The 13,161-nt window shown below is 33.6% G+C and overlaps 1 protein-coding gene across 1 annotated transcript in view; it reads left to right on the top strand.

Annotated features, from left to right (window-relative positions):
* The first annotated feature begins 2,196 nt into the window (after nt 1-2,196).
* LOC131860173 (pentatricopeptide repeat-containing protein At1g63080, mitochondrial-like) overlaps nt 2,197-13,161 on the top strand; it is a 59,067-nt gene continuing 48,102 nt past the window's right edge. The window contains exons 1-2 of the mRNA XM_059214549.1: nt 2,197-3,120; nt 12,038-12,121. Coding sequence (XP_059070532.1) covers nt 2,197-3,120; nt 12,038-12,121 — 1,008 coding nt within the window. The remainder of the gene's footprint in view (nt 3,121-12,037; nt 12,122-13,161) is intronic.

Below are 13,161 nucleotides of genomic sequence, written 5' to 3' on the forward strand. Positions count from 1 at the left end.
CTGGAACATGATAACCTCATCAGTTGGGAGGACCTTAGTAATAAGTATGATCTCCCTGCTTTGCATAAGAGGACTTGCAACATGATTAGAAGTGCATGTAATACCCTCAACCTTCCCAAAAACATTCATGTAGATGCTCACAGATACCTCTCATTCCTATGGAAGGATGGTTCCCCCCTCCCCAAAATTAAAGCCAAGGTTATTTATAACTTGCTTAACCAAGACATCTCGGTGATCGATCATGTTAATACCTTGTGGAATGTTGACCATAACCCCACCGCTTGGTAGAAAAACTTTGAGAAGCTTTGGAAATCTCCCATCCCCCTAAGATTAAATGCTTTAGATGGCAACTCTTACTGGATAGACTGCCTATTAGGAATAATTTGGCTGCATACGACCTTTGCTCTGTTTGCAAAAAGCCTAAGACTGCTCGACACATCTTCCTTGATTGCCCTTTTGCTAGGGAGATCTGGTTAATGTTTGGAATCTCTATTACTGAACATGTCTTTACTTATGATATAGTTACTGGTTTCATCCATAGACTTAAAAAGGATGCTAACTTAATCTGGCAAATTCCGTCTTCTTTCATACTTTGGTTTATTTGGAAATTCAGAAATGAGGAGAAGTTTCAAGGTAATGTTAGGGAACTTACTGGTTTTTTTAAAAATCTCACACATTACAAAATTTTTGTACAAGTTTTCTTTTTGATGAACGTTGAGAGAAACAAACTGCTGCGGTTCCTCAAAGATGGTCGAGCCACCATGTTTATCTACGAAATGCAAGATGGGTATGAATGGGCCAGGATAGCAGAGAACCAAACCACCTTTGAGGATGCAGTAAAGAAACTGATTAAGGAACTTCAAGATACCAGAGTTCCCCCCTTCAATAGGATAGAGATGTGTACACAGATCATGGAGAGGAAAAAGGTGGTCTGGATGGAAGGACCTCAGGGCTGGACCACATGGCTGGAGGACTAGGATGAAATCCTACACTAGTGCCTTATGACAACAACATAACTATATTTACTCCCCAGTCTTTCCTTTTTTCTGAGTTTTTGTAGGTCACTGTATATGCTACTCGATTAAATCTTTTTGGTTTCACTACTTGACGGTTGAGGCCCTACCTCCCCTGGACTCTTTTGTATAAACTCTTTTATCGGTCTCTCGATCTCTAATATAATTTTTTTTTTATAATTAATCATTTTTATATATCAATTATATTATATATAATCAAATATATAAATTAAATACTATAATATCAAAATTATAAAGATATTTAAAAATATATTATTTAATAAATGTTAAATATTAATATTTATGAAAAAATATTTTTTAATTATTTATATCTTTAAAAGACTTAATTATATAAACTATATGAATATATAAAAAATTAAATATTAATTTATAATTAATCATTTTTATATATCAATTATATTATATATAACCAAATATATAAATTAAATGCTATAATATCAAAATTATAAAGAAATTTAAAAATATATTATTTAATAAATGTTATATATTAATATTTATATATAAATCATTAAAAATATTTACTTATATAATTTAGATTAAAGAAGTTATCTATTAAATTCAAAAATTTCAAAAAGATGCAATTAAATTCGATTAATTATAATTACGGTGGTGGAGTTGCCCCTCTTTTTAAAGCGTCGGACAGCCGTTGCCCAATTATGTTTAGGGGTTATTAATGGCATGGCTTTCGCGGGTTATGAGAGAAATGTTAGGGTTTCATTTTGGATGAGAAGAAAATTTGAAGGCGTAGATCAGCCTCTGTGCTACCAACATCACCATGAAATGCCCACTCCCAATCTTGAAACAGGTAACCTCTACTACCCACTTCTTTTATTTGTTTTCGCTCTCTCTACGCCCTCTGTCTTTCTCTGCAAACAAACACAAACCCTCACATACTGACAAGTCTTTACCAGACATATCTCCTACTTTTAATGTTGTACATGGGGTAAAATTGAGGAGGCACACGAGCTCTTGCACGAAATGAGGAATATCCATTGTTTTCCTGATATTGTTTCCTACAACACCTTAATTGACGCTCTCTGCAAGAAAGGTAGGGTAGATGAAGCTTTAGTATTGGTAGCTCAAGTGATACAAGATGGCATTTTTCCAGATATTTTTTCATACAATGCCCTAATTAATGGTCTTTGCAAGGTGGGTAGGAAAGATGAAGCTATCAGAGATGAGACGTTTTCATTGTTCTCCAGATATTATTACATATAACGGTCTGATTGATAGTTTCTTCAAAGTAGGAAGAGTAAATGAAGCTCTAGCATTAGTATGCAAAATGATACAAAATGGTTATTTCCCTGACACCTACACTTGTAGAAGCTTGATAGATGCCTTTTTCAAGGCTGGAAAAATAGAGGAGGCGTATAATGTATTTCTACAGATGATAGAGTTTGGTCCTTTCCCCAATCAAGTGGCATTCAATGCAGTTATTAATGGGCTATGCAAAGATGGGCAGATGGGCAAGGTGTGGGATTGTTTTCAAATCATGTCGAGAAAGGGTTTATCACCAGATGTTTTTACGTACAATTGTGTGATTGCTGCATTCTCTAGAACAGGGCACATGGGCATGGCATTTCAAATGTTAGAAAAAATGACAAGAAAGGGTTTACAACCAGATGTTTTTACATACAACTCTGTGATTGCTGCATTCTGTAGAACAGGACACATGGGCATGGCATTTCAAATGTTAGAAAAAATGACAAGAAAGGGTTTGGAACCTGATAAAGTAACTTGCAACACGATCATCTATGGTTTGTGTAAAGTAGGTGATCTTGCTAGTGCTCATATCCTAATGAATAAGATACTTGATGAAGGCAAGGTCCCTGATGTAATAGCTTACAACTCTCTGATTAATGGTCATTGTAAAATTGGCCAAATAGGTGAGGCTTTGAAGCTTTTTAAAAACATGGAAATGGTTGGCATTATTCCAAATGTTGTAACATTATGCAAAGAAGACAAACATGATGCTGCTTTATCATTGTTAGATGAAATGAGAGCAAAAGGTTTGGTTCCGAATGAGGTCAGATACTGCACATTATTTCGGGGTGCTCGCAAAAGATGTGAATTCTCGCAAAAGATGTGAATTGGAAAAAACTTTTTTTTTAATGGATCAAATGCAGAAGCAAGGCTGTGTTCCAAGTGATAAGACTGTTAAGATACTCGTCTGCTGGCTGATTGATGTTGGTCAAATAGAAAAATTAAAAGACTTTGCAAATGGTAAAGCTTTTATTATTTCTAAGCTACAATAGTTCCGATACCTTGAGAGTGACAGATTGTTGAAGTCACTCCTGTATGTTTCTTTTCTCATTGTATAAAGTTGCGTCCTCAATTTGAGGGTCTTTCTATAGATATTTTATAACTTACTTTGATTCGAAGACTGGAAAGTTGGGCAATGTTATTTGTAACTTACTTTCGTTCATTTCTGTGCTAAACAATTTCATTATATTCAATGGTTGCACTGACCTTCACCTTAAGCGTTGCACTTTTAAATAGTATTAAATATTTTCATACCTTTATATACTACTATGAAGTATATTAAGACAATTTAAATGAGTAAATGTATACATAATTCTATAGTGTCTGCTACAGGTAATCCAGTATTTTTTGACATATATAACCATTCTTTTTCAAAAGATGAGTAGTAAGAGACCGACTGCCCGAATCTCAACAACTCTCAATCTCAACAACTGACAAAATATTTTATGTTCCCTATAAACTGTATACAAGAAAGTTGTGTAGGTAAAATTCGGTGGCTTCAAAAGATCCCCACGTAAATTATCACATTTTCTAGACTCTATTAATGGATCTAAGTAAATTATCACAACAATGGCAAAGAAATGAAACATGGAAAATCCCTTAAGGGAAAAAGATCCAGACACAAAACATACTTGGATTTTGACTGTTTTCTTCTGTTGCTTTGGAAATTTTTTGAAAGAATGTTCGCCCTTTATTCCCTCATTTGCTTCAAAAATCTTTGTCCTTTTGTTTCCTTACGGTGAAGAGTCTTGTTCGGCAGCTCATGGAGACTCGATCAGAAAACAAACTTTGTGAGCTCTGTTTCAGCATTCACAGTGGACTATTGAGTGGTGGATAGTTTGATATAGACAACACATCTGGCTTAGATTGCTTGTGGGATAGGTTCTGTTTGTTACAGATGGAAATAGCCTAGTGTTCATAAACTTCTCTTCATTCACCAACTGATGGATTGCTTGTGGGATTAATTGCAGGTTCTGATTAACTCCACTGCTCTTGCTGTTACATGGAAATAGCCTCACAACAAATCAAATCAGGAGATGGAGTGCGTATAAATTATTGATTACATGTTTAAATGGATAATAAGGAATTTTTTTTTTTTAAGAAGCAATGCTTGCTATAATCTATTGAAATTTTTTGATGAGCAAAATATTGTTCATGTGATAGTCTTTTGTTGAGTTGTAATAGTTTTTTTTTTTCTATTTATCTTGAATATCATATATGTTAGATAAATTGGAATAAATTAGATCTTATGTTTGAATGGAAAAATAAAAATAAATTGGAATTTAAGGAAGGTGTACCGTATCTTTGAAGAAAACCTCATTGAATTTAACAAGGTATTATAAAATGAAATTAGTCTAAACAAATTTGAGATTCCTCTTTTTCATAGATAAATCTTGTAACTCACATAACTCATCTATAACAAGTAATCTAAAGATATAAAATTTAATGAACTAATTAATCTCTCATACACTATTTCAAATAATTAGTTGCTTATGAAATTTTTCTTTTTTCATTGGATTGAAAGTTTTGAAACTTATTGTTGGCACTTAAAATTATAGAATTCACTTTGTTGGAGATCTCCTCATCACCAATCACCAATTTAACGGGAAGATCAACATTAGGAAAAAAAAACAAAAAATTAATGTTAAGAAGGTGGATAGTCTTAGGCTGAATGATAACATAGAGAATTGTCTTCATCTACTTTAGGCTTCATACAACTAAGTGGGTATTTCTTAAGGCCTTCATAATACAAAAGAATGCTACTTGCTATTCTCTACACAAAACAACATGGTTGTAAGAGGCATGGGGTGGCAGCGGTGAGAAGATGACCAATTGTGTCGTGGCAGGAAGTCACGATCAGTAGTATGCTTTAAATTGGACTTTCTGGCAAGGTCCTTAGACGACAAGATAATTTTGAAAATACAAATAATAATTTTGGAATTCACGAATGGGCTCAACAAAAGCCACAACCAAAAGGGGAGGGAGAAAAACAGGATGCATGGTCATTTTGCATGATTTCCACCTAGTAAGGAATTTTGAAGCTTTATACTGTTGTTGGTGGTTGTCGAGGGTGTCATACGTTTTTGAAAGGAAAGTCTTTGTAATATTTTGGAGAGTCTTTAGACAGTCTTTGCAATATTTCATAGAGTCTTTAGACAGTCTTTGCAATATTTCATAGACTCTTTAGACAGTTTTCACAATTTTTTGCAAAGTTTGCAAAAACGGGTGGTAAGTCTGGAAAATCAATGTTTAATGGTCGTAATTTTTTTTGTTGCATTTGCTTGCTTTGCTTTATCTGTAATTCTGTGTATCCATTGTTTTTTGTAGTTTGTAGCGTATGCAAGCAAATGGGCGTTGGGGTTTTGGAGGTAGCGTCGTGGAGATTTTAAGTGCGAGGGTGGCATCCTCTTGATAGGTATGTATATTTACCATTATGTTTTGCCATTTTGCCATGTTGTTAGGGACTATGGAAGAGAAATTTTCAGTTTTGTAATGTTTCTAGGGTTTGTAATAAATTTGGGGAGCAGACTAAGGTTTTCAAAATAGTCTAAAAAATTGGAAGTTTTGAAATATACCTAGTCTGTATGTGTGCTTTGTGTGGACGCATTTTTTGACCCACCTGTTTGGATTGGGAATGTTAAAAGACACAAAAGTTTTGCACAGTATACGATCTGGTCTGGGTTAGTAAAAATCACAATGGTTTTGCACACATTTGGATCAGCTTGGTAAAAATCACGACTATTTTGCACACATCCAGATTGGCCATATGAAAAACACAATGGTTTTGCACTATGTAGTATCCGGTCTAGGTATGGTGAAAAACACAATAGTTTTTCACATCTACGCAGAATGACCATGTAGATAACATGAAAGTTTTGAACATTATACTATCTTGTTGAGGTGGGTTAAAAAAAACACGAGGGTTGTTATACTATCTATTTTATGGTCTATTCTATAATGTAATAATGATGAAATGTAATTATTAATATTTTGTCAACTTATTTCCTTAGATGATTATCTAATTCATAAGTAGGTAATATGATTAACAATTTACCAACTTATTAGATAATTATCTAATTAATAAGTAGATAAATTTTTTAATGATTAATCATTACCGTAATAATTAATTCCATAATAATTATTCAACATTATGAATAACAAGTCTAGTTTCAACTTGGACATTCTACAAGTAGTCCCTCTACATTCTGAAATAAAAAATGGACTTCTTGTCATCCAAGTCGTCATCATTGCATGCCATGTTGTTTTGTGTGGTGGCATCTAAAGTCGGTGGGTTGAATTTTAGCCTTAAGCATCATGAATTTTTGTTTATACGTAGAACCTCTTGTCAATTTAAATAATTGTCGTCACTGGATAAATGTGCATAAATATAAGCATTCCATACATATGATGTTGAAGGAAAGATGTCGTTGAGCACATTGCCGAATTGTTAATGTATAAAGCTGGTGCCACTGGTTATCGAATAAAGGAAAAAAATCTACTATCGACAGAAGGTCTATGTTTTTTAATGGGATCTACTTTTCTACAGAAAGGTAAGCTTGCAGAGTCCTCTAATCATGCTGAGAATACAACACAATGAAATGAAATTGGTATGTTTATCATTTGTGGGTAGCAAAAATAAACTCGTTATATATGATTGAAACATTTATACGAGCATAAGCTATAAAAGATAAATATAGTTTCGATCTACAAGCAAATGCGGTGAAAATATGTTTTGCAAAATTTTATTGATAAAATCATAATAATGAATCTTGAAATATATATAAGATCCATAGCCATGTATTCAACAAATTTTTGCTTTATTTCAAGATATGTGCAAATGGGCTTAAGTTAGAATTGGGTTCATTTGCGGCCACATATGTATGTCGATGCATATTTTTGTAATTGCATGCTATTTTGTGTGGAGAATAGTCACTTCTAGATTGATTATTAGAAAAAGAAATTGGTTATCAATTTATCATAGATTCCCCCTTGAATCGACTTTTTTTTTCTTCTTAAAATTCAGCTGGATAATTTCTTATCCACTTGGTTGAGTCTTTTTGAAGATACCAGGATCCCGCATCAATCTTAGAAATAATTTGAATCTCTCTAATGATGCAATGTATTTAGTTAACTACCTATGTGTTGCTAAGTCTTGTTGATGTGATTTGTTAACGACCTTATATTGCTTGTCTTCAAACAACTTTGCTTGACTATCCATATTTCCTTGCAAAGATTCTATATCATACCCAACTCTACTAATTCCTCTGTCTTTGCAATTTCTTTCTTGAGGGTTACTTTTTATAAATAACTATTTCACTATTTAATTTCCATTTCACTACTTTGATATTATCAGTACTTGAACTAGGAGATGTCTCTACCTCTATTTCAAAAAGTGGTTTATCTCAGTGGGCAAATTGATTTGCATCCATCTCAAAAAGTAGGTTATTTGTAACCCAATTGGAAAACTAAACATTATTCTTATTATCAAATTGGAAATCAATTTCCCATTCACACCATTTACATTGGTCTAATTTTGAATATTGGTCTTCTAAATTCATTATTTTTTAATTCTTAATTAGTTTGAGCATTCCCAAATTCCTTATCATTAGTTGTTCATCTAAGAATTCCAACAAACTCAAAACCAACGATAGTAATTTCTAAAACCTTTTCTTTAGATTGTGGCTTTGGTGTGTTAATTTCCTCATAGTCCAACTTCTTAATTTCTAATTTTTCAATAGATTGTGACCAAGCATGACTATGTTGTAAAGTGATAGACCACTTAGTGCAATAGTGGAAGTTGCCTCTCCTTGAACAACAACAATGTGTAGAAAATCACTATCCATGGTCAGAAATTCGCAAATGACTATGCAACATTATATTTAGCAGCTTATGTGTTTTACAAATTTTCAAACTAATTTTTATATGTCTAAAAAACACATATTCTATTAAAATGATTTATTGAATGTGATGGGTTTTTGAACAATTGATTTTGAAAAAATGTGTGTGTTTGAAACCTATTGATAAATCATTTTGGAAAATTTGGAAAATAGTAAGTTGCTAGATATAATGTTGCATAGCCATTGCCCACAAATTTTCTCTTATAGGTGATTGCTTCTTATTTGTCACTAAAATAAATCTTTGTTTCATTAAGAAATATTCAGTTACTTTCTTCTCATTCCATTAAGTAATCTTTATATGAATATGACTTTGTAGTTGTGTTTGCATGATGATATAGACATAAATATTTGATTTGTCTTTCTGAGTCAATGGCATTGACACTCCAAAACTATTGTATCAGTATACTTATTGTGGAAGGGGAAGTTTCTATAGATGATGGCAATTCCTTGAACAAATTTGCATTACTAGTTTATATGTGATTGCTCTCACATTTGAGAATGGATTACAACAATCATTGGCAAGGATCTTCTTAGTGCGCAAATGCAATTCATATATCCATTGCAGTTGGTATCAATTTTCCTATGATAATGCATGGTCTGCAGTCTTATGGCAACCTTCGATGAATTGTAGTGAATAATATGCAAGAACGATACATTCCTAGGAATACCTTGGACGAAGCTGTCAAGGCTTATGACCTGTATAAAGGGGAGGCTGCTGTTAGAAGAATTGTTCCTCACAAAATGGTTCAAGAAAGTAGACCTATTAGAATTATAATGAAATCATAAATGGAGAGTATAACTTTTACCAAAGAAGAGAAATTGGACAATGTATTGGATACACATGGGGGGAGAATGCAAGAGGGTATGTTTAATGCATTGGAGGATGCTACAAATGCAATAACATTCCTCTTGTACCATCCAAGTCATCCCCCTGGCACAAAATGCCCAGATGGTTTATAAACACAACGGTTTTAGAAACTTCATTAAGTTGTGTGAGGGTGTTAAAAAAACAAGATGTTTTTGCAGACCTTGTATTAGGTGGTTTGGGCAATAAGGATTTTTTTGTCTTTCTTGTTTTCTACATTTGTTGTGACTAGTTTGAGTTGTATGGTTGGCTGGAGGGTCAAATTTGTATACTTTTTAGCAGTAGTGGACTTTATAAAGCTTTATATTATATGGCTTAAGTAGCAAATGTTTTTTTTGGCCACCTTGAAATGCACTTTCCTATGAATTTGACTGACTAGTAGGCATTATGCCACCGATATTTTAAATGTTTGAAAATGCATAATAGAGCAATGAGAATATCAAATTGTAAGTGGTCGTGCTTTGAATGTGAATGTTGTGTAGGCATTATGCCATTGACATTTACTAAATTTTGAAAAGTATACATTGGAGTAATTGATTGGTAGTTTGAATGTGGTTGTTTTGAATGCATTTTGACATTGACAGTTAAATTTATTTGAAATTGCATACAATGGAATTGTGTGAATTGTAAATAGTGGGGGCTATTCTCTACATACCACTATTCGACATATATATATATATATATAGAGAGAGAGAGAGAGAGAGAGAGAGAGAGAGAGAGAGAGAGAGAGAGAGAGAGAGAGAGTATTTTGAACACATTTTGACATTGACAGTAAATTTAGTTGGAATTGCATACAATGTAGTTGTGAGAATCCCAAATAGTGGGGGCTATACTCTAGACAAAATAGCACTATTGGGGATATATGTATTCCTGTGTGTGTGTGTGTGTGTGTGTGTACACACACACAATGGATAGGAATTGTTTTTTTTTTTTTTGTGTAGAATAGCCGCTTCCATTAACGATCAATGTTCCTTATGTTGTAGAAGCCACGTTTCAAGCCAAGTATGTATGGCAATATGCATGTTTTGTACGGGTGTGCTATTTTGTCTGGAGAATAACCACTTCCAAATTTGAATGTGAGTGTTTTAAATGCATTTTGAAATTGACAATAGACAAGAATTGATTGGTAGTTTGAATGTGACTATTTTGAACGCATATTGACATTGATCTTAGCTAGTGATATCCTCTAAAATGGACTTTCCAGTAGAGTCCCCAGGTGGTAGGTGATTTTGAAAGTACAAATAATAAATTTGGAATCCACAAAGGTGCGGAGCAAAAGCAATGATGGAAAGGGGAGGGAGAAAAACACAATGCGATATCATTTTTGCATGATTTCCACCTAACAAGGGATTTTAAAGCTACATATCGTCGTTGTTGGTTGTCAAGGGCACCTTAATTTTTTTGAGAGGAAGCACAATCTTTTGCAAAGTCTTCAAATAGTCTTGACAATCTTTTGCAGATGTTGTAGAGACGAGTGGTAAGTGGAAAATCAGTGTTTAATGACCGTAATTTTTTTTGCCTCATTTTCTTGATGTGACTAATTTGAACACATTTTGACATTGACAAAGGATAAGTATTGATTGGTAATTTGAATGCGATTGTTTTGAATGCATTTTGACATCAAGGAAGTGATTATTCTCCACACAAAAAATCAATTCATGTCCATTGTATACACACACACATAGGCATACATATATACATATACATATATGCCTAATAGTGCTATTTTGTGTGGACAATACCTACTTCCCCCCACTAAGTGGCTATTCTCCACACAAAATAGCACTCCCATAAAAAAATGTGCATTGTCATACATATGTGGCTTGAAATGTGGTGTTTGCATTGTACAAAACACATATTCATCACCATACAAACGTGAAAATCATCAACGTGAAAAATGCCAAAATAGGACTTTGACCATTGGAAAAAGGTAAGTTGGCAACATCCAAATCGTCAACATGAAGCAACAAGAAACTATACCATTATCCAAAAAATCATAATTGACAGGAATGCTTTACTACCTTGAGCTATGTGGAAAACACAGTGTGTCTTAGAGGAGGTGAGTGTGATTTTGGCCAAAACACGAGGGGTTTGATGTGTTGTGACTTTGAAAAGAAGGCAAAGTGGAGTTGTGTGAATTGCAAATAGTGGGGGCTATTCTATACACAAAATAGCACTATTGGGCATGTGTGTGTGTGTGTTTGAATGTCATTGTTTTGAATGCATTTTGACATTGATAGTTAAATTTATTTGAAATTTTATACAATGGAATTGGGTGAATCCAAATAATGGGGGTTATTCTCTACAAAAAAAATAGCACTATTGGGCATATATGTATGCATATTTGTGTGTGTACACACACACACACACATACATATACATGACCCGTGGTGTTTTTCCCATACACATATACATGTACTATGTGACCACATGAAAGAGAAAGTTTCAACTAGATGGTGGATAGTAAGAATTGCGATTGTCAAAAACAGTGAGTAAAAAATTTAAACTTTTTTATTTTCAAATTTAGTTCCAGATGGTTATTTATTTTTATTTTGGGGTTGTGAAAGGGACATCTTTTGTTTTGTTTTAAATGACTCCTTTTTGAAACAGTTGGGGTTATTTTGGGGGTATAATTGTGAATGAACATCCTTTTCTCCACTATCATCCAAAAAATCACAATCGACAGGAATGTTTTACTACCTTGAGCTAAGTTGAAACTAGTTTGACATGTTTCACAACCAAGAAATCTAACAAAATCTTCTAGCGATGACAAGGATAGCAAGGCTTGTTTTGATGATGAAGATGGGCCTCATGTAGATGGGAGTCAATATGATGGTGACAATGCTGAGAAAATAGAAGAGAATGGTCCAAATGGAGGATAGGTATTGGTTGTTTTATATTCCTATTGTTGTAGTATGGTATGTGACTTTTTTAATGTGCATAACATGTTACTTTTTAATGTGGAAATGTGAGAGCAGGTCTTGGCCAAATATAGAATTGAATGGCTGGATAACAGACTATCATATTTCTATGAGTATGGTACTTATGCCAAAGTTGCAAAGGTTAGATTTTGGGATCTATAGGTGCTTAATGTGCATAGATTGATCAAACACAATCTTTATTTCATCGAGCCATGTAAGCATGGGCGATCTCTATCTAGAAAACAAAAGCAACTACCTCATTTTCTTGAGAAATTTGAAGAGTACACAGAAAGGAGGGCGGCAGATGTTGAGTACCATATGAGAGTGTGGTACAATGCACAACAAAGGATTGTAATTGAACTGGTTTTCTTGGCCCAAAGTAAAAATGCCTAAGACATAAAAGTAACGATGTATAAGTACAAATTCAACAAAAATAAGGAGAGAAGAAACAAGATATTGAAGTTACTAAGGATGAAGAAATTGAAACCTTTGGTAACTTGCATACATACCAATGACTATTTTGTTTTATTTGTTATAAGAAGTGTTTGGATTGCATACATACCCTTGACTGAGTTCTTGTTGTACTCCAGTAGGCTGGTGAGGAATTGGGAGACAAAGATCAGTGTGACTATAGAAAACTGTATGATGAACCTGCGAGGTGGTCATCTAATACAGAGTATAAGGAGGAAAGAAGAAAAAAGAGAAGGTAAATGGATGGCTAACATTCATACTTGTATTTTGATAAGCTGCTTCTGAAGCAATACATAGTTTGCATGATCATGGTGTTGTTGAATTGGGAGATGCATCACCTCGTGACTCTAAAAACCACATGACAAACTGCAATTCAGTCATATGATATAGAGCACAAGAAGGGAAAGAAGAAAAAAAGGTTAGGTTTGAGGAAAGAGAAAGTAAATTCTATTAGCATTTTTGTTTGTCATTGAGTTCATTGTATTTGTAGAAGAGAAATTCCTTCGTCTGTAGAAAATTTATGATTGCCTTAGTTTGGAGATCCAATGCTTACACACTCCTAGATATGAAATACAATAACGATAAGTAAGTGTGTGGTCTATAACATATGTCCTGGACATTTTCATGCTCACATGGACTTTATTAGATTTAATCTATGTTGTTTAAACTCGTAAAATGAATGATAGTAAAAATAATATGGAAGACTCTTC

Source organism: Cryptomeria japonica, chromosome 11 (assembly GCF_030272615.1).
Source record: "Cryptomeria japonica chromosome 11, Sugi_1.0, whole genome shotgun sequence".
In the NCBI taxonomy this organism is placed as follows: Eukaryota; Viridiplantae; Streptophyta; class Pinopsida; order Cupressales; family Cupressaceae; genus Cryptomeria; species Cryptomeria japonica.